Source organism: Rhinolophus sinicus, chromosome 4 (assembly GCF_057876585.1).
Source record: "Rhinolophus sinicus isolate RSI-liver-muscle chromosome 4, RSI-T2T, whole genome shotgun sequence".
Lineage (NCBI taxonomy): Eukaryota > Metazoa > Chordata > Mammalia > Chiroptera > Rhinolophidae > Rhinolophus > Rhinolophus sinicus.
In genome coordinates this window covers 81,078,949-81,100,281 of record NC_142504.1, presented here as the reverse complement: position 1 = coordinate 81,100,281, position 21,333 = coordinate 81,078,949, and the positions used below count along the sequence as shown (strand labels likewise).

Sequence of the window (21,333 nt, the reverse complement as noted above, 5' to 3'; positions counted from 1 at the left end):
ATTTCACTGAACTTTTCAGGCAGCATTTAAAGTTGGCAATAGTCAATGTCTTTGAGAGATTGTAAAAAATAAAGCAAGCAAAAACTAAATGGCCTGAACAATGGATTTCATTAGCACTTGTTTTAAAAATTTTATAATAATCGGTGGCAGAAATAGATAAAGCCAACAGAGGCCTCGGATTAGCTTGTCTTTTTTATCTTTTCTTTCCAAAGACCATCAGTACAATGTAACTTAGCTACCATACTCTTTCTACTAGCAAATTATCAAAATTAACATTGTCATTCATGAGATAATGTCGATGGAAGATCTCTGTTCTGGGTGAAAAATAAGATTTGCATATAAGATGGCAGATGTGATTGAACTTTCCAGTTCATGTTTGCTGATACAAATGTAAACACCAAGGCTATGAAACTAATTTAGACTTTTTTGTAACCATTTGACTTCAGAACTTGTGTTAAGTATCAATAGTATAATACAGTATAGTTCAGTATTCTAAATGGTGCTATCCTCAGTATTCTTTGATAAAGGGCTGAGCTACAGGACAGAGAATAAATGTGTTCCTGAAGCATGTAGGTCTTCCCCAGAGCACTGAGGTGAGGTGGAAGACTTAGAGACAAAACTCAGTTCAGAGTTCCTTCCAACAAAAGGAACACAGCTGTTTATCAACTCCCCATCCTCCTTCCACAGCCCCTGGTAATTTTTAGAGATCTTCTGTGCAACATTGTACCTAATGTTCACAATCATACCTCTTGTACACTTAAAATTTTGTTAAGAAGATAGGTCTCATATGAAGACTTCTTATCACGATACAACAAAATTTTAAATAAATAAAAGAAAATAGTCAAGTTGTATCTAGCAGGAAGGATTGACCAGCTGCAGGTGCAATTACACTAACAAGGTGACCAAAATGCCAAAACCGAGCATGCGATGATGCAGTCCTTTGCTCAGGCAATTAGAGGTTTAGAATATAATGGTCCCACCCAGCAGCTGGAGAATTTTGAGACCACTGTGCTACATCTAAAGTAGGGAGAAATGTGAGCTTAAGAAATGAAACTTTTTTCCATTTTTCTGTATGTTTGAAAATTTTTATAATAAAATGTTAGAAAAAAAAATTCATGGCTGCTGTGCCTTTGTTTTTCCTTCTATAGATACCCTGTAATGTAACTCAGGGACACATTTTATTTCCAGAAACTGTTGTTGGACTGAGTAATCACTGTGCCTTCCAGACAATTGAGGAAAGCAAAGGAGAGACAAAGGTTTTGTTTGTTTGTTTGTTTGTTTGTTTGTTTTATTTTCTATTCCTCTTTTTTCTTCCCTGAAATTGGAAAGAAAGGAGAGATAGAGTTTTGATCATCCTCAGCTTTGGGAACTTGCCTACAAAGGAGGATTCCTGCTTCTTCTGTTTCTCTTCAGACTAGCCAATGCTACTTACTCTCTTTACACCAACTTGAATCATCCAGTGTCTATACGTAATCCACTTTCAAAATTATACCATATACACTGTTACACTGCCATGAACTATATGCACTTTTGAATTCTGCACGTGAATATAGATATATGATATGCAGCAATTTTATTTTAAACATTTAACTTGTTTTCCCAATTTTAAATAGCCTGCTTCAGTAAACACATATTTTTTTCTATTTTCAGTTGTTCGTTATCTTGTCAAAAGAGATAGAATTAAATACTGGAGAGTTATACATGCAGTGCCCCTTTAGCTAGAGAACTAAGGGAAGACCTCTCTGAGGAGGTAGTATTTGAACTGAGTCATGAATGATGCAAAGGAATCAGCCACGATAAAAATCTGAGAGAAGAGGGAATGGCAAGTGCAAAGGCCCTGAGGCAGGACAAGCTTAGTGGATTGAAGAAACCAGAAGAAAAGTCCAAGGGGCTTAAGCATGATGATCAAGAGTGAATATATAGACAGCATCCAGCTTGTATGAGGCTGTGTAGACTGTGATAGTTTAGATTTTCTGATAATTACAATAGAAAATCACTGGAGAATTTTAAGCAAAGAAATGAAAATTTTTTAAGCAAGGAAATAAAAATTTTAACTCTGGTTGGGAGGGATTCTAGAAAAATAGTAGAGACAGGGACACCATATAGAAAGCTGTTAAAGTAAACCAGGAGAAAAATGAAGTGACATGGGCCAGGGTGATTTTGGTAGAAACAATGAGACTCTATCAGATTTAGGATGTATTTTTGAGGTAAAAATGACAGCAAATGCTGATAGATTGAATGTGGGTGGATAAGAACAGAGAGTGATAAAGGATGACTAGGTTTTTGGCTTGAGCAGATCGGTGAATAATACTATTAGCTGTCATATAGCCTAACATAAGAGCACCAATTTGGGGGGCTGAGGACAAAAGGAGATTTCTATTTTGGATACGTTAAATTTGAGATGACTATTACCTTCCCAGGCGAAGATGCTTCTTGGATCTCTATTGCAATGATCTAGGTGGAAATAATAACGGCCTGAACCAGGGATGTGGGGCTGAGGGAAGGGGGTAGACTTGAGAAAAGTTGAAAGAAAGAGTAAAGAGGACGTGGTGATGGATGACAAGTGAGCGTGAGAGGAATTCCAAGGCCCCTGATTTGAATGACTGAGTGGTGCCAGTCCTTGACAGGGTGCACTGGAGGAGGAGCACAATTGGAAGAAAAGAGAAGGACTTCATATTTAAATAGGTGCAGTCTTAGTACTCAGGGAACACCTAAGGCCCTGTGCACTGAGCATGTTCTCAGTTTGAGTCTGGAACTCAAAGGAGAGACAGAGTTTAGAGAGATTTGGGAGTTACCATGTAAACATAGCTATCATCGAAGCCAACAAAGTGGATGAGATGACTCAGAAAGAGCTTGTCGTGCGAACACATAAAGACTGTATTTCAGATGGGAAGAAAAAGCTTGACGGTGGTACATGCTGGTTAGCTAAGCAATCCGGAAATGCAGAGAAGGGGGTGAATAATGTGAATACCCTTCCAAATCAAGCATGTTATTCTATTGGCATAGCTCCCACTCAGCCAGAACGTACAACAAGGCACTAAGGGAAGTGAGTGCAAGTCTCATATCCAAAGAGAAAAACCTACAGCCATAGAACAGGATGATAGAGAATTTGGAAATGGAGGCTTTGATCTTGAACAGTTGGGTAGTTGCATACCAAATACATGGTAGTTACTGCAAAATGGGGCAGCCACTATGGAAAAACAGTATGGAGGTTCTAAAAATAGAACTACCATAAGGTCCAGCAATCCCCCTTCTGGATATTTATCCAAAAGAATTCAAATCAGGATCTCAAGGAGATATTTGCTGTCCTGTGTTCATTGCATCACTATTCACAATTGCAAAAATGTGGAAACAACCTAAATGGCCATTGACAGACAAATGGATAAATAAAATGTGGTATAATTGTAGAAGAGAATACTATTCAGCCTTAAAAAAAAAAAAAAAAAAAGTCAATGGACATAAAGTTTCAATCAAGGAAGATGAGTAAGTCAAGCAAGATCAATATGTCTGACAATTAAGTTTGCGAACTCATACTAGAAAAAGTGGTACACACTTCATTGCTGAATATCACTACGGTCACCTTCGAAGTACTCCCCTTGGGAAGCTAGGCACTGACAGCAGCGCCTAGTTCACCCTTCAAAGCAATTTTGGAACTCTTTTTCTGGAATGGCCATCAGAGCTGTCGTCGTATTACCCTTGATGTCTTGAATGTCATCAAAATGTCTTCCTTTCAATATTTCCTTTATCTTTGGGTAAAGAAAGAAGTCATTGGGGGCTAGATCAGGTGAGTAGGGCGGGTGTTCCAATACAGTTATTTGTTTACTGGCTAAAAACTCCCTCACAGACAGTGTCGTGTGAGCTGGTGCATGGTCGTGATGCAAGAGCCATGCATTGTTGGCGAAAAGTTCATGTCGTCTAACTTTTTCATGCAGCCTTTCCAGAACTCCCAAATAGTAAATTTGGTTAACTGTTTGTCCAGTTAGTACAAATTCATAATAAATAATCCCTCTGATATTGAAAAACTTTAGCAACATCATTGCAACAAGTTAGCGAACTCAATTTTTAGATGCTCTAGAGATCTGTTGTACAACATTCGTACCTACAGTTAACGATAATGTATTGTACACTTAAAAATTTGTTAAGAGAGTAGATCATTATATTTCCAGATGATATTTGGGTTGGGCAATTGTCTTTCAGGCAGTTGAGGTCAGCAGAAGACAAACCAGAAGTGACAGATGCAGACCATTGTAACAGGCTGCAAGGAGGGTACTGGCTGTTAAAATAAACCTAGTTCTTCTGACTTCAGAATGGTGAAAGTTCACTGCCCCACATCTGCCTCTTCAGGACAATAGAACGTCCATGTCTGGGAGGAACTCTGGAGATCATCTGGTGCTAATTTTTCATTTTACAAATGAATTCGATAAAGCTGTGATGGTGTAACTTAAAAGTCGCCTACATGCTTTTGGGTAAAGTCTATGATAATATTGGGTGCTTTCCTATTGTACTCTGAAGCTATTTATGGGACTCTTTTCAGAGGAAATGAAACCAATTTTACACCCCTTTGTATACCATGTAGCTGAATCTACCCCTGGAGGAAGTCCAGTATAATGGTTAAGAGTGCAAGCTGTAGTCTCAAACTACCAGGGCTGGTTCCCAGCTCTGTCCCTTAGGAAGTATATGACCTTAACCTCTCAACATACTCCCCTTATGTGTAAAGTGGAGATAATAATAGTATTATCTCATAGAGTTATTATGAGGATTGAGTGAGATAATACCGAATAAGCCATGGGCCTAATGGCCTACCTAGCTCATGGTATGTTCACAAATAAATATTGGCAATCTTTTTATTGCTTTTGGTATTGCTTTATATTACTGTCTCTGTCTTTTAGCATCTAGGTTAGAAATGTTAATAACATGCCCAGAGGTTTGTTTTTCTGGCATGTAGTATGCATAAAACAAATATTTGTTGAGAGAATGACAAAGGGAAAGAAGGAAGAAAGCAAGAAAGGGAGACTATAACATTGAAAGAGCTTTCTTCATTATCTGGCCCACATTCTGAAATGTGGAAATATGTAAGATATTTTTATTATTAATATTACCTCTTTTTCTGATCCATGAAATATGTAGCCAATACTTTTAAATTAACATAGAAAAGATCAAGAAGAAAAGTGTGTGTGTTTTGTGTGTTTTAAGCATGGCAGACAATAACCGAGGTTTGCCATTGTTCCAACTGCTAAACTTGCTTCCTTTACCTCTTAGATTGTTTCTACTCAGTGTCTCTGTGTGCTAGTCAGAGGTACAGAAAGATCAAAGATAAAGTGCTTTCCCATAATGAGCTTGCATGTGGTAGAGACAACTGACACAAAGGATTTATATAACAACAGAATATGCTATGGGTGGTGGTGTAAAGGATTCTATGGTCAGGCCACCTGAGTTTAGATCCAGTACTTGGCAACTTTGAGAGCTAAGCAAGGAACCTCTGTGAGCCACACTCACCTGTAAAGTAGGAGTAGTGATAGTACTTGCCTGATAAGGTCAAGGAACAAATGAGTTATTTTATATAATATACATGTATGTAAGGGGCTCAGCCCTGCACTCTGTTTGCTTCTGGACTTTGCCTGCCTCCCAAATGAGCAATATTTTGTTTGTGTTTCCCCGAAAATAAGATCTAGCCAAACAATCAGCTCTAATGAGTCTTTTGGAGCAAACATTCATATAAGACCTGATATTGTATTGTATTATATTATATTATATTTATTATACTATATTATAAGACCCGGTCTTGTATTATAGTAAAATAATACCAGGTCTTATATTAATTTTTGCTCCAAAAGACGCATTAGAGCTGATTGTCCAGCTAGGTCTTATTTTTGGGGAAACACGATATAGTTCAGAAGACAGTTGCTCTGAACATGGAGAGATGAAGTCACCAAGGTTAGATCTTGAAGAAGGAAGGGGATGTCTTCAAACAGAAGGAAGGGATTGGCTATTTCAGGCTTGAGACTAAAATTCGGTGTGGCCTATTTAAGGGACTTTTAGAATTTGTGTAGGAAGGTTCTGAGTTATCCAGGTAAGCGAGGATCATATTTTAGTGAGTGCCGAATGCAGAGTTAGACAGGATTTTGTAATAAAGGGTTTGAGGAGAAGATTATCATGGGTAACCAACAAACTGAAGTGTCTTCACCCCTGCTGCCTTTGCCATCCTCTCTCGCCGTAAGAGAAGCCACTTCTTTCCATTAAAGCATGTGGAAGAAGGCGACTTTCAGGAGGATGATATTAGTGCTGATAGCTTAGAAATCAGTTTCCCAAAATAAAGGACAAAATGTGTATTTAAGAAAAAGGAGCAATCTGGCCATGCCTCTCAGCCTCAGCTCATTCTCTACCATTCATCCCATTCTCTACCATTGGCCCAAACTAGCACAGAAGGAATAATGTATGTTGAATGAATGAACAAATGGATGAAGAAACGAACAAATGGCAGGCTGAGGAACTGGAGGGAGAGCGGAACAGGAGAGAAACGAGGACCTGCTCAAAGCCATCCTTTCATCCATTCAGAGGTCTCTGAGCACCTAACATGTGCTATGGACCTGTGCAAGGTGCTGGGAACCCACGGACATGCATAAACTGTGAAAAAGAAGAGAGGCAGAGAAAAAAAAAAGCACTGTTATTCATCTCTCAGATGGCTTATTTCCAAATACCACTTTAAAAGCACCTCCTGTTTTCCTGGCATTAAAGCTGTATCTAATGGCACACATGAAAATAAAAACTTCACTTTTTATTGCATCCAGTAAAAAAAAAAAAGAAGAAGAAGAAGTTAGCATGGGCAAAGCCATTTTTTAAACAATCAATTTGGTTGGTAAATTAACATCATGATGGAAACTAAAATCAGGGAGCCCATTTTGGAGATAATTTCAATAGTCTAAGCTTTCATGTGCTAAGGACCTTGGCAGGGATGATGGGGCTGGGGGTAAAAAAAGAAGAATGAGTATGAGACAGAAAGTAAAGATCAAAACGTGACTGTCGGGAAACAGGTGCAGAGAGGAGATTGGGGGCGGGGGAGGGGAAGGGAAGGCCGGGATGTCAGGTAGCAAGCCTGACTGGCAGGAAGAAGTCTGTATATAGATACACATGAGCACTTCAGAGAGATGGCTGGTTTGGGGGAAAAGATTACAAGTTTCATTCAAGTCTAGTTGCAGTTGATCCACAATAGAACCACCCATGTGGAGGCTAGAATTTGGAGAAACAGAAAAGAAATGCAGATGAAGCCGAATCTAAGAATCTGTACGTATAAGGGAATGTATAGGTGGGAGTTAAAGAAATGAGAGAAGGCGAAAGTTTTGAGGAGATGCTATGGCAAGAGTAAGGCAGGTTTACATATCAGCAAGTAGTAAGCCCACGAGAACAGCTGTGAGGAGCAAATAAGGTGACACATAGGACCACACTTACGGGGTAGGGGTGATTAAATACAACATAAATAGGAAAAATGTGGTGACTGCATAATAATGAAGTCCTGCTTTATTTCTTTGCCCCATTTCCTAGAATCTCAAAGCCAAAATGGACATTAAGACATTTTGTAGGAGAGGGAATCAGGGCTCAGTGAAGCTGAGTTCATGGCTTTCCTCTGAGATAGCTATAGCATCAGTCCCAGCCCTTTCTAGTGCTGTTCTCACTTCACAGGCTGTCACAGGTCCAGTCTCTCAGTGCCTCCCTGGATATGGTTCAATCTGTACTCTCTTTTATACAACGCATGCTCTAACATGCTGGATTTCCCTGCACAAGGAGCACTGAAGAGCACAGAAGCTGCGTCAGCTAGAGCACGGCTCCGTGAAAAGGAGCTCTCCATGCAAATACTGACTCTGGGTCGCATCCTGTTTCTCTCTTTTCCATGTGTATTTCCTTTTAGTTGATTAATTTTGCAATCTTTAGAAAATGAAGTAAGCAGTTTACTCATAAGCTCCTTACCTTCGTATGCGTGTTAATTAAATAATTAATCCATTGCTTATTATATTGCTTCCAAAAAGATATTGAAATGAGATAATGTTTTCTATGAAGGAGGCTTTAAATCTCAACCATGTTTTTAGCCGAATGATTATAGTAATTATTATTAAACCAGATCAGTTAAAATCAAAATAGCTATTCTCGAAAGCGTATAAAACTGATGTCCCATATACAAACATTTTGCACAATTTAACATAATTTTATTGAAGGCATAGCCATTTGAGATCTTCACCTTTTTATGAATTATTTATGAAGTCATAGAAATCTTGATACCTTTCTAATTTTCTTTTTGAAGGACATAATTTGGAAAATTCCAAGAACAGAAACATAGAAAACATTTAACATAAACTGAAATCATTAATACTTAATGGAAAAATATCATGATCCATTCTGAGACATTTTAAAACTGCTACTATAAAATCATCTCTTCTAGGAAGCTAGGAATGTCTTCAAAACTAGTGCTTAGAAAGTCTTACTCAAAGAAAGACTTGACAGAAATAGAACCTGTGAAACCCAAGGATTAGAAGGAAGTGGATGGTGAGACTTACATGACTTCATTTTAATTACTATTTGTCATCACAGATTTCTGCTAAGCTTGCTTCTATGCCTGGCTCCCCAGGGTACCATCGGGTCAGAGGTTCTTCTGTGATGTTTCTTGTTTGCTGGGGAGGAGTGATGACCTTTCAGGGCTTCTTCAATTTCAGAGTTGCAAAAATTGGTTCCAAAAAGTAGTTGGCATTATCAACTGGCCAGATTTGTTTGTTGAAATCCCTTTTGCTGAAACCCCTTTTGTTTTGAATCAGTGAGGCCCAAAGTCAAGAAATACTTGGGTTAATTAAAGAAAACCACATATACAGCATTTTTCTTTTGCAAATTTCTAAGACTATTTCATCACTTCTGGCTTCTTCTCTCTTCTGTTACTGCCTTCTTTTGCTGACCACTCTTGAACTGTCTCATGTCGCCTTCCTGGCCTCCAGCAACCCACCCAACCTCCCATTTTAATCTGTCCTGAGGCTCATGGAATGGATGGAAAGACTAGTTGGGTGCTAGATTTGGAAGTTGAATTCTGGAGCCAAACCCTAGTTTAACTTCTAGTTTATAATCTTGGGCAACAGACCTAAACTCAGACCCTTCATGCTTTCCATTAAAAAAATATATATATTTTAATTTTATCAAAGTTAAATACACAATTAAAGTATCAAAGTAATGCATACACAAAGTATCAAATACAACAGAAGTTCTTTTAACTGGCCTCCTCTTAAATGATTTCCCTGATTAAGCAATTCTCTCTATTCCCTAGATATAATCTACTGACTGATTTTCACAGCAGGCTCACCACCAGGGACTCACCTGCTGTCCCTTTAGCCCACTGGTAAATTTTTGACCCCACCTGTGAGGATGTATGTGGACCAAGAGTCAGCTGTATTTGTTCCCAAACCTGCTGTGCCAGTTGTACTTGTTCATATAATTATTCAATTCCATTATAAACTATGTAAACCAATGACATATAGACACATAAAATAATTGCTATTTCTATGATAATGTTTTGGAAAGACCTAGTAGAGTTACTAAAAATAAAATGAAACAAAATTACATGTGGAAATATAGTGGTAAAATATTAGGAAAGAAATCAAAACAAATATAAAAGGATTCTACTGTGTCTTTAACTTCTGTATCCACTTTAATGGAACTGAAACTAGGAAATACAGATGATGATTATGGACATGATTTACGCAAAAAAAAAAAAAAAGTGCAGAATTGGAAACGTATAGTTATATTCCATATGCAGAAATCCGGGTCACATTCCTATGGAATTCTTCTGATATTATGTTAGATAATGTTCCCACAAATTGCTCAGCAGCATGTCTGATATTGAATAAGGTTTCAGTACATGGTAGCTGTTGTGGTAGTTATTAATGATATAATACTGTGCATCTGGGTAGTTTTAGAAGAAAAGAGAAAAGAAGGTAAGGTCAGACCAGATCAATATTTCAAAAGAAAATTTTGGGGTAAACTTTCAAATCCAACAACCAAACATTAGACAGCAAAAGACCTAAACTTCACTGTGATCATTTTTTTTTTTTTTTTTTTTTTTTGCACCAGAATACTTGTAGGTGAAATTAAAAGAATATTGATAATCACATTCCTGAAAGCTTTAGCTGCAGGGAAAAAAACCCAATCCATTCAGGAAACATAATCCTATTTCAATTTTAACAACAAATTGCCACACGGCCTTAGGAAACTATCCAACCTTTTCCTATCATTGTATTCTCTTTTAGGTAAGGATGATGATAAACAATTTAATTCATTATGTGGCCAGAATTACTTTGAGTGAAGCACATTAGAGTCATATTTGTGTTCTCTCACTTGAGGGTGAGCTCTGCCTGGTGCAGTGTACTATTCTTGCTGCATGGAGCTCTCAAACCCACAGAAAAGGATCAGTGAAATGCTAGTTTTTTAAAAATTGATTTCCCATCAGAGCTCTAGACCTATTCACTTAGTACGGTGCTTATGCCAAGTTTCAACAGGTGAAATGTGTTTTACCACCAAAAATGCCTCAGAATAAAATAATGTGATGCTCATTAGACTGTCTGTGCCACTAAATTAAGCCTTTAATGCCGTATTCAATCTTGTAGGCACAATATATGAACGTGTACACCGTATATGAAATTTAAGCTCTTATTTATTTTAGGGGCTCTGGCCAAACCCAATTAATTTCTGTTACGTGACGCAAGCTCAAATGCTGACATTTGAAATCATTTTCACAGCTGACTATGGAAGCACATTCATAGTTATTTAATATATGATCACGTAGCAAGGAAGTCAGTCTATATTGATTGTATCGAGTCCAAATCCTAGGTAGTCATTACATGAAAAAATATTTGGGAATAGTAATCATTTAGAAGGTATAGTCAAAACCTTTAAAGAGTTGTCCACACTATTACTATTATTGGGAGGTGAAAGAGGATGCTGTTTTTAGGAGACAATTCATAAATTCAAAAATAAATGGTATGTACTTTCCTGTCTTTTTATCAGATCCTTAAAATTAATAGTAATTAATGTAACCCTTGAAAATAAGTATTAAAATTTAATTTAATTCAATACATATTTATACATGACAGTAAACTAGCCTTGGGAATTATAATGAGGAGTAGAACTGGAGCATTCCTGTGTTCAATAAGTTTACTATATACTGTAGTAGATATGCATTCATCTAACTAATATACTTCAGCCTGTGATGTGTGGAGAGCCAACTTAGACCAGGAAAGAGTATCCAGTCTCTTAGTGTTCTCTTATTATTATGCCCTAATGTCAGGTTTCCTGAGACCTTTAAGAAATTGGCAGATGGTGATTTCCAGAGGCTGGGGAGAGGGAAATGGAGATTGCTGTTCAATGGGTATAGATTGGCAGGCAAGATAAATAAATAAGAAGTTCTAGACAATACGTTAATGGTTAACACTGTGCTTATGGTTAACAATACTGTACTGTACATGTAAAAAATTGTTAAGAGAATAGATCTCATGTTTTTTATCAAAATAAGTAAAAAAAAAAAAAAAAAGAAATTGTTTAACGACCTTGAACAGCCTTTATATTTGAGCGATCATGGAGATGGGAGAAGAGCCTTTCATGTCCACATTTTTCAAGGAAATCACTTGATCATTATAAGCCAGAGAGCTTAAAAGCAATACCTGATGAGAACAATTCCTCATGCAATCAATAAGCAACTTACCAGAATATCCTAAGAGATAAGGAAGCAGCTGCATTTGACTTTTTGAATAGCTATTTTTTCCACATCAGTTTAATTTCCTTCCATGGTTACGTGTCAGATTACCTAAACAACTGGAATATGCTGGATAAAATCAGTTTTGTATGGAGGAAGATTTTGGATTCTAGCCTAAACAATGTTCTTATCAGCAAGCCATGAAAATGTGACCTTAATCATGCTACTGTTACATAGGTAGACAAGTAAATTTAGAGCTGCAATTACATCAGAGTGGGTTGAAACAGGATTACATATCAAGTTCCAACCCATGGGGATCAATTGTACTCTAGGACTTATAACTTATTGATGAGCTATACAAATGACTTATAAATACCTTCATTCAAAATGCAGAAATTACTAAATCATGTGGAGCTGCTAATACCTTATACCAGGAAACTCACGACAATAAAATCCAAAATGCCTTTGCATATATTTTTTTAAGTCATTCTGAGGCTAGAATAGCTTTTTTCTTGTATCCTAGAGTTCAGTTCATTTACTCTTCCAAGCTTCGCAAACTAAGGCATCTAACCGTGGGGCCACTGGAGACTGCGTACCAGGAGATACACATGACATATCTATTCCAAGCACCAATTTTACCCAAAGATCTATCCCAAGTACTCAGAGATTCTAAGCAGGATATATAATTATATATTAACATACTGATATGTTATGGAGTGGATCGCAAAGAATCCAGGAAAATTTTCTTCCTGTGATGGATGTTTTGTAGTTATGCCTACCTCATCAGTTCCATTTCTCTGACACAGAGGAAACAGACACAAGACTCAATCTTTTCCGTAGCAAAGTTTAAAGGTACTGCCCAGTTGCCTAATAAGTGACACCAAGCCATCACCCCTTCATTAGTCCACAGTGGATGACATATTCTATTTCAAAAACCTGTCCCTCCCCATGATTTTCTTTGCCAGAAAAACATATTAGAGGCTCTGAGGCATCTTTATGTAGAAAGTTTTTAAACGTCTTTGGGTGTGATGCTAATATATGAATTTCCTTTCTCTTCTTTCTAGGATGGGGGTCAGTAAATTACTTGCAGCCTGTACCCAGAATCAGTGAGTAAACTCTCTATAATGTTTCAGTCTTGGATAGTTACAGATAAGCAGAGCAACAACTAGAATGTCTGAAAACCACAGTGTCGCTTTTAAACACCTGTTCTTACAATGATAACTGTGACCAGAAAGCACAGCCTAGGTGGTACTGTTGGGGTGTAGTCTTGGAGTGTAGGGGAGAGAGGCAAGCAAACTGTGATTCTTGCCCTCATGAAATTTACAAAGGAAACCAAAGACTTTGAAGATAGATTTCCGCTATATCTAACTCAATGACTAATTAACGTTCATCTTATTTGAAACACTTTACATTTTTTCTATTTTTTCTTTTAAAAGCATTTAATTAATTTGTCCCTGAGACATTGGACTTTATTTTACAGAAACTTCTTCCTCTAAGAATACAGTGAAATCTTACTAAGTGTTTAGATATTGCTAGTATACAATTTTTGACAATGTGACCCAGAATGAGGTGAAATTTACCGTTGTATTGTCTGTAAGGAATAGATTTGATAAGAGAAATAGAGGGAACACCTGTAACTTATTTAAAGAGAATAATTGTCTTCATGGCTTTATATATACCATGGTCTTTAAGCAAAAAGATTCTGCTATAAAATAAGGATCCGTGTCATTAAGTCGATGTCTCCTTAGGCAGACTTGATTGGCATATCATAGTATTGAAAGTAATAAAACTGCATTGCTTTCAATAAATTCTGACTTCCATAATTCAGGCTAGCATTTCCTCCCTACCTCCCCAAACTCATTATTCCAATCTGATGAAATTTACTGTTTTGTTATATGTAAACATAAGAATTTATTAATAGAAGATTAGTCCCTATTATCTTAATTTTAAAATTTACAAATATAAATTTTAATTTTTTGGATGCTTATCTGTAACATTGATCACCTAGATCACATAGTGTATTTACTTTTACAAGTAAAACTTTGTATTATTCCCTTTCCTTTTCCATGATTTCATGTAGCAGATATTTTTTTTTTATTTAAAACTCAATATTTTCACAAAGCAAGTGAAACAAATTCCCAGGGTAAGAGTGAAGCTTTAGGGTGAGAAAAAAATAACCCCCAAATTAGAGCATGCCTTCCTTGTTGAAAAAGATGGAACAGTAACTGAATAACCATTCATTCATATTCATTCATCCAACACTTAGTCAAGGGCCATGATTATTGCTTCAAGGTATGTAAAAATAAATAAAATTCTCTTTTTGTCTTCTTTGTACTGAGAGCACATAAGTTGAAACAGAGATGGAGACAAATAATTTTTTCCTGTGATAAGTGATATGTTATCTTTAAGAGCAAAGTGCTTTGGGAGCACAGGGAATATACCATTAAACCCGTGGAAGAGTTAGAGAAATATTAATAGCAGGTATAACATTTGAGCTCATTCTCAAAGAATGAATAAAATTTCTACAAATAGAGAAAAGGACATTTCAAATCAATTGAACAAAAGTATGGTGATATGGAAGTACTACATGGATTGCTCAAGAAAAACAGAGCAGACAAAATTAGTTGTAGAGAACTGAGGGGGTGAGGAAACGAGCAGTATATGGTATGTATAAAGGTATATTGCTAAGAAAATATACCCTTATTTTGTGATTGGAAACAATTGGAGCTCAGAGAAAGATTGGACAGTCATCTGCAGAGAGTGGAAATTTGAAGAAATGGGGATAGATACAATTATTCATGGACAATTGAGAGAACTTTTAAGAACACAGAATAGAATCAGCTCCCTAAGATAAGAGGAGAGGAAGGGTTAAAAAATAGATAAATTTGAAGGTGGATATAAAGAAATTTGAGGGAGATTATATCTGAGATCTTCAATTTTTCTTTCCACTTTACTGTTTTGGTTAAGCATGAAATGCAGAATGGGACATAAGTTTGAATCCCAGCTCAGCTGCCAGTGAATGATGTAACATCATATAAGCTATCTACACTTGTGTTATCTTCTGTAAAATAGAGGCAATAATCACATTTAATTCATAGATTGGAGAACTATGTAATGTATGTGAAAGCACATTCTAAACTGTAATGCACTCTATATTGAGAACCAGCCTGACACAGTGGCCAGAACACATACAGTGACCTCATTGAGTACTTGTCTATAAAACGGGGATAACAGTACATACTTATACGGGTTATTGAAATTGTTAAAGATAAGGCATGTCCAACGTATTCACAAAAAGGTGCTCTACAGATGGGAGCTGCTAAATGATTGTTATCTGTGAATAGAAGCTTGTCTCTGAGGGGAAAAAAGAATTGCAGTGGGGAATGAAAACAAGAAGGGACACATAAAAATGTTTTCAAGCATAATCAAGAGCCCATTCTGAAAATACGACTTTTCATGTACAATCATACCTTATGAGCTCCAAAGCAGCCAAAATGGATGATTTGAGGATTTGGAGTTCCGTAAGCTCAAAGCCATTGAGGCAACAATGGAAAATGTTGATCATTGCATTTCCCAGAAGCTTGGAGACCTGGTACTCCAGCCTCAACACTGGATTGGCAGAATACTACCTTTTCTATTCAGGGTCAGCAGCCTGTAAACCTAAGGCTCTTGTCATTATCAAGTAAGTGAGTTGAGTTGCCACACATCTCCAAGGTCGAATACTCTCCCATCAGCTAAGCTCCAGCCACAAGCTACTGCTCAGAGACCCAACTGACGCCTGCTTGCCCCTCCACACTTGGTTCATAGTCCCTACCCCATCCTATACCAAGCCTCTCTTTCCACCTCAGTGTTAGTTTTTCCCTAGCACACGAGGCAGCAAAAAAAGTTTTCCACCTCCTGTGGAATAGAAAACTGGAATTTGTACCAAGTAGAAAGGAGCCAGACTGTGTGCTATTTGTCCCTCATGCTATCAGCACCAGTTCAAATCCTCAGCACAGAATTCACTAGTTGCAATAGGTGGGACCACGCTTCCTCTTCCACATGTGGAAGTGGGTTATCTCAGTGGCCACTAGGATATTGTGCAGTGTCCTCTTAAAATGCTTAGTGAAGTTTGGGGACCCCAGGATAGAACTGCCAAGATCTGTCTTGATAATTACTAAATTTACCTCAGATGGAGATTTGAAATGCTAGAGCACATCCTCAATTTGCCAAATGGCTATAGTAAAGAGAACATAGACTATATCTTGCACATTATCGACTCCTATTTTAATTGATGTAAAACGCATTCCTCATTTGGGAATATGCTTGGTTCATTCACTCAGTAATTATTCGTTAAGGATATACCAAATTCAAGGTGGTCGCTACTCTCCAAATCTTTGAAGATAATGAAAGAAGCACCTTTCATGCATAATATTTAAAACATTAGGAAAACCCTGTCAACTTCAGACAAAATTTTAGGTTTATGTGAAAATATAACCACAGAGACTTATTAGGGGTTGAGAAACCCCCAAACTTACTTTCTTTTTTTTTTCTTTCTCCTCAGGCTTAGTTCCCAAAGCCCACTCTTTTCTGAATATCAACAGGGATTACACAGAATTCACTTTGTTTCCTGTACATTCTTTTCAGTCAGCTGTGGTGACTTGTGGATATGTAGAGTGTTCCAGAACATATAACACAACACATGGTCCTTCTCTATGTGGCAGGAGTCATGCTGTAGTACACCCCAGCTCTGCCTTCCCCATGGGTAGGGATCACCGTATAATGCTTCTCTTGATTCTGTTTCAGGCTGAATATTCTCCTCTCGGCCACAAATGCACATCAGCCCTTTCTAGAATGTGCTTGCATCACCTTGTGCCATGCCAGCCAGACCAAAGTGCCCTCTGCAACTACCATTTCATTCCTACCTGGTTTGCACACAATCCTCATTTTAGATCTGCTAGACAGAACAACTCACCTCTCATTAAAAACAAATAGACATCTTCTAGCCATTTTATTTCTTTTGGCATAGATACACTTTCCTCCTGTTTCCTCCTTCAATCAGCATATCTCCCATATCTGGGTTATTTGTATATTTTCCTCTTTATACCTCATTTCTACCCATTACATAGTTCACCAATTTTAGTAACCCTTGGGAGACAGTCTTTTGGCTTATTTCCCACTTAGGTGTAAGAACACAAGACTCATGTTCGTTCAGTGGCAAATTCAAAATGAGGAGTATGTGTATAGCAGCATTTCATTTACATATTTTTCTCATTATTCTTTTAAAATCCTCTGTTCAATGTGGGACAGTCCCATGGATCTTTGCCATCAAGAATATAGCCCAGATTACAACATCACAGACTTGGGGATCTTGATAAATGGTTCAAGACAGTTCTAAAACTTGAATCTTCTTACTCTGGATCCTATACTTCCTTGAGGCTCCACTTTTAAAGACTGAAAAAAAAAATGCTTTCCTTCTATTTCATGAGTGGAAGTAATTCAAAATCATCTCTTCCAGTCAATGAGCCAAAATATGTTTCTTCGATTTTCATGAAGAAAATCTTTGGGTGGGGTTTACGTCCCAGCAATGTGGAGCGTACCCCAATGTGGAGGGTACACACATTCAAGGGTAATACCTTTTTCCATAATGATAGCACAGTCTCTCCTGGAGTAAAGGGACCACCTCTATGGAAAAGCTGCAGCTGGTGTGTGATTTTTAAAGGAAGAGTTGCTTCTGGCCACCACTTCAGGTGCCCGTGTAGAGTCAGTCACACAACTTGTGCTCTCGCCTTAGAGCTTTGCATGGTGTGTCCTCCTCTGCACGACTCTTGGAAGAGACTATTGTGTAAGTGTATTCAGTGTCCTTGTGCTTATTTGGCTCCAAGAGAGGGAGGCACATCTCGTGTTAATGAGTACTGCAGATGTCACAGATGTGGCTTCTGTACAAGTGGGGATTCCAGCCCCACACTGGACAGGACTCGGGGCATTTTCAGGGCTCACAATGCCGGTTCCTCTGCACTCAGCTTCTCCCGGGAATGAGAGAATTGAGAAGGTGTTAATGGCATTAGAATCAAGGTCAGGGTTATTATTAAGGTTAGAGTGTGAAGGGGACAGTTACATTCTAAGTATGTCACTGTAAGTGTCCCTTCTGGCAGTGCTGCTCTTGTGCATGCCTAGGGACATGCTTCTTATTGACAGCCAGAACATTCTTTTCTATAAATCCAGGATTATTGAAGCTTGTAGGAAGGGATAGTTAGAGACTTTTCTACAGCCTTCCTGAGCTTATGTGAGAATTAAGCCTTACAAATCTTACAAGAATTGATGAACAAAGTGATATAAAAAAGAATGCAACATAAACCTTCAGATTTGTGGCCTAACAATCTCAACTGAAAAGCCCGCATGCTGTAGGATTAAAAAAAATAGTACCCTTTGCCAGCCTTACCTACTCTCAGATGGACTTCGGTATCCAAATTGCTTGCAAATTCTGCACAAACTGATGCTATTATTCCAACATCCATAAAAATAATTTGTGGAGTTGTTGGGATCTTTTCCTTTTGTGCAGGAAGGGAATGCACATTATTCTTGTATGGTGATAATTAACAAAGAAAAAGTGGCATCCTGCAGTTAATTTAATTTAGCTGTTCTTTTCCATATTTTCCTGGTACCTGAATTACACGAATATATTATTTTAATAAGCTAATCTGCAAGTGTTTTTCCGCTTCTCACTGAGGTGCAGAGTAATCTAGAGGGTCAAGGTTTCCAATCTTTTTCTCTTGCATTAAAATGATCTGTCATTTCCATTGTGGCTACACCCAAAAGTCAATTTTTGGTCTCGTTAAGGTGCCTTATAGAATAATTCAGTGGTGATAAAGACAGAATTCTTCTCAAAGTGTAACTACTCCCCTTGCTGGTGTATTGTGGTAATGACATTCATCTCTGAAAACATCCTGGTTCACAGCAAGGGGTTTTCTTGTTTGGGGTTTCTTTTTTTCTTGGTAATTCTTTATGTTTTTGATCTTCGCAATAAATTGAGGCTTAATCGAATGCAACTGGAGAAATTAATGTTGTCATCATACATTACAAACCAAGTATGTTAAATTCAATAGAACCAGAATTTTTTTTTTTAATATTTCTTATGCCTAGAAAGTAGGGAAATATTTGGAATAATGTTTAGTGTTAATGTTTTTGTTTTGTTTTTTAAATAATAGAATCCCTAAATTTTTAAAACTGAAGTACAATTTACATACAATAAAATACACAAATCTTACGTGTTCAATCCAGTGACTTTTGACAATTGTACATATAATGGCCACCCGAAATAAGATATTGAATCATATCCTAAATAGTTCCCTTATGGCCCTTTCCAGTGAATTCCAATCCATGATCCCACCACTTCCCTCCCAACTCTTTATCTCTTCCCTACTGTCCAAGCAACTACTTTCTTACTTCTATCCCATAGGTTAGTTTGGTCTATACTTGGGATTCTATACTTGGGATTCTATACTTGGCATTGTACAGCATAAACTTTGTAAATGCTCCTTCACTTACCATAATATTTTTGAGATTGTGTCATACATCCATACTTCATTCCTTTTTTATTGTTGAGTAACATTCCATTGTTTAACTAAACTACATATTACTCATCCATTATCCTACTTTTTTTTTTTTTAAAGATTTTATTGGGGAAGGGGAACAGGACTTTATTGGGGAACAATGGTCAAATTGTTGTCCTTTCAATCTTAGTTGTGGGGGGTTATGTTCAGCTTCAAGTTGTTGTTCTTTCAGTCTTAGTTGTGGAGGGCGCAGCTCAGCTCCAGGTCCAGTTGCCGTTGCCGTTGCTAGTTGCAGGGGGCGCAGCCCACCATCGGAGTCGAGGAATTGAACTGGCAACCTTGTGGTTGAGAGCCCGCGCTCCAACCAACAACTGAGCCATCCGGGAGGCAGCTCAGCTCAAGGTGCCGTGTTCAATCTTAGTTGCAGGGGGCAGAGCCCACCATCCCTTGCGGGACTCGAGGAATTGAACTGGCAACCTTGTGGTTGAGAGCCCACAGGCCCATGTGGGAATCGAACCGGCAGCCTTCGGAGTTAGGAGTACGGAGCTCTAACCACCTGAGCCACCGGGCCGGCCCCCATTATCCTACTTTTGACATTTGTGTTGCTTTTAGTTTAGGACTATTGTGAATAAGGCCACTCTGAAAATTCTTTAGCAAGTCTGTTCGTGAATATATGTTTTCATTTCTGTTGGATAAAGACCAAGGAGTTACAATTGCTAGAATGTAAGGTAAATGTTTGACTTTATAAAAAACTGCCCAACAGTCACCAGCCTTACTGGAGTTCCAGCAGCCCCATATCTTTAGCAACAGTGGGTATGAAATGGCATCTCTGGCTTTGATTGACATGTCTCTGATGGCTGATGATGTTGATCACCATTTGAGGTGCTGTTGCCCATTTGTGGGTCTTCTTTGGTGAGATGTCAGTTCAAGTGTTTTCTCATTTGTGTTGGATCACTTGTCTATTGTTGATGGTAGGAGTTCTTCATGTATTCTGCATTACAAGTCCTTTGTCAGATATATGTATTGTAAATATTTTCCCAGTTTGTGGTTTGCCTATTTACTTAAAGTGCCTTTTGATGAGCAGAAATTTTTGATTTTGATAACAAACAATAAATTATTTTTCTTTTTTGTGGCTAACACTTTTTAGTCTCCTAAGAAATCTTTGTTTACCCCGAGGTTGTGAAGATACTCTATTACTCAAACAGTGGTGATCACAACGTTTTTAATTGGGAATAAAAATAAGGACAGTTTGAAGGCAGATAAAGGGGCACGTTTATAATGACTGCAACACAGAGCTATGTCTACACTTTTATAAGTTTGTGATTATTTATTAATTTTCAAATGTCTCCTTGATTTATCCTCCTTTTATCCTGAGAAACAGAATGTAAATTTAGATGTTTTGAGAATTGGAAGGATTCAAGTGCTAGGAAAGCTCAATGCGAGGCTTGAATGCCCTATGTATGATAATAATCTTTATAGTACAAGGGATTTTAGAGCACTATGCACTGTCCTTAAGCAAAGACTTCATTCCTGGGAGACAAATCATGCTATTTCTATTTCTCATCCTCATCTTTACAGCAAGAGAATGGTAGCAAATTATCAGACCTCCCTAATAATATCATGTATTGCATATATTGATTTAAATATACAAAAATTTTACTCTTAAATATACATGCAGTATGTGTGTGTATAATATTCTCATCACCTTCACAAAGGTGATGCTTTACCATCACATAGAGCTAAGGGAAGCTCTGTAATATTTATTCCCTTGATTAAATGTATTGATCCATCCTATGTTCTAGGCACTGGATATGCAGTGGTGAGTAGGTACCAACCTCTAGAGGCTTACTATCTAAATGAGGAGAGTTAGTCAAGTAACCAAAGTAGTGCTTTAGATTTTGTTAGATGCTCTGCAGGGTATTACAGGGTGCTGTGCCAAACAATAACAGAGAAGACCTCTTCTACAGAGGCGTGCCTGAACAGGCGGTATCTAATCAGAGACTTCGATTAAGAGGGACCCAGCCATGTAGCAAGAGGGGGAAGAGCAGTCTGTGCAGAAGGAGAGGCACAGGTGAAAGCCTT

The 21,333-nt window shown here is 37.7% G+C and overlaps 1 protein-coding gene across 4 annotated transcripts in view; it reads left to right on the top strand.

Moving 5' to 3' along the window:
• CHST9 (carbohydrate sulfotransferase 9) overlaps positions 1–21,333 on the top strand; it is a 248,140-nt gene that overhangs the window by 126,569 nt on the left and 100,238 nt on the right. For 2 of the 4 annotated variants that reach the window (XM_074340202.2, XM_019741275.3), the window contains one exon: positions 12,784–12,825. The exons of the other annotated variants lie outside the window; for them this stretch is intronic. In XM_074340202.2, coding sequence (XP_074196303.2) covers positions 12,784–12,825 — 42 coding nt within the window. The remainder of the gene's footprint in view (positions 1–12,783; positions 12,826–21,333) is intronic. 4 annotated transcript variants of the gene reach the window in all.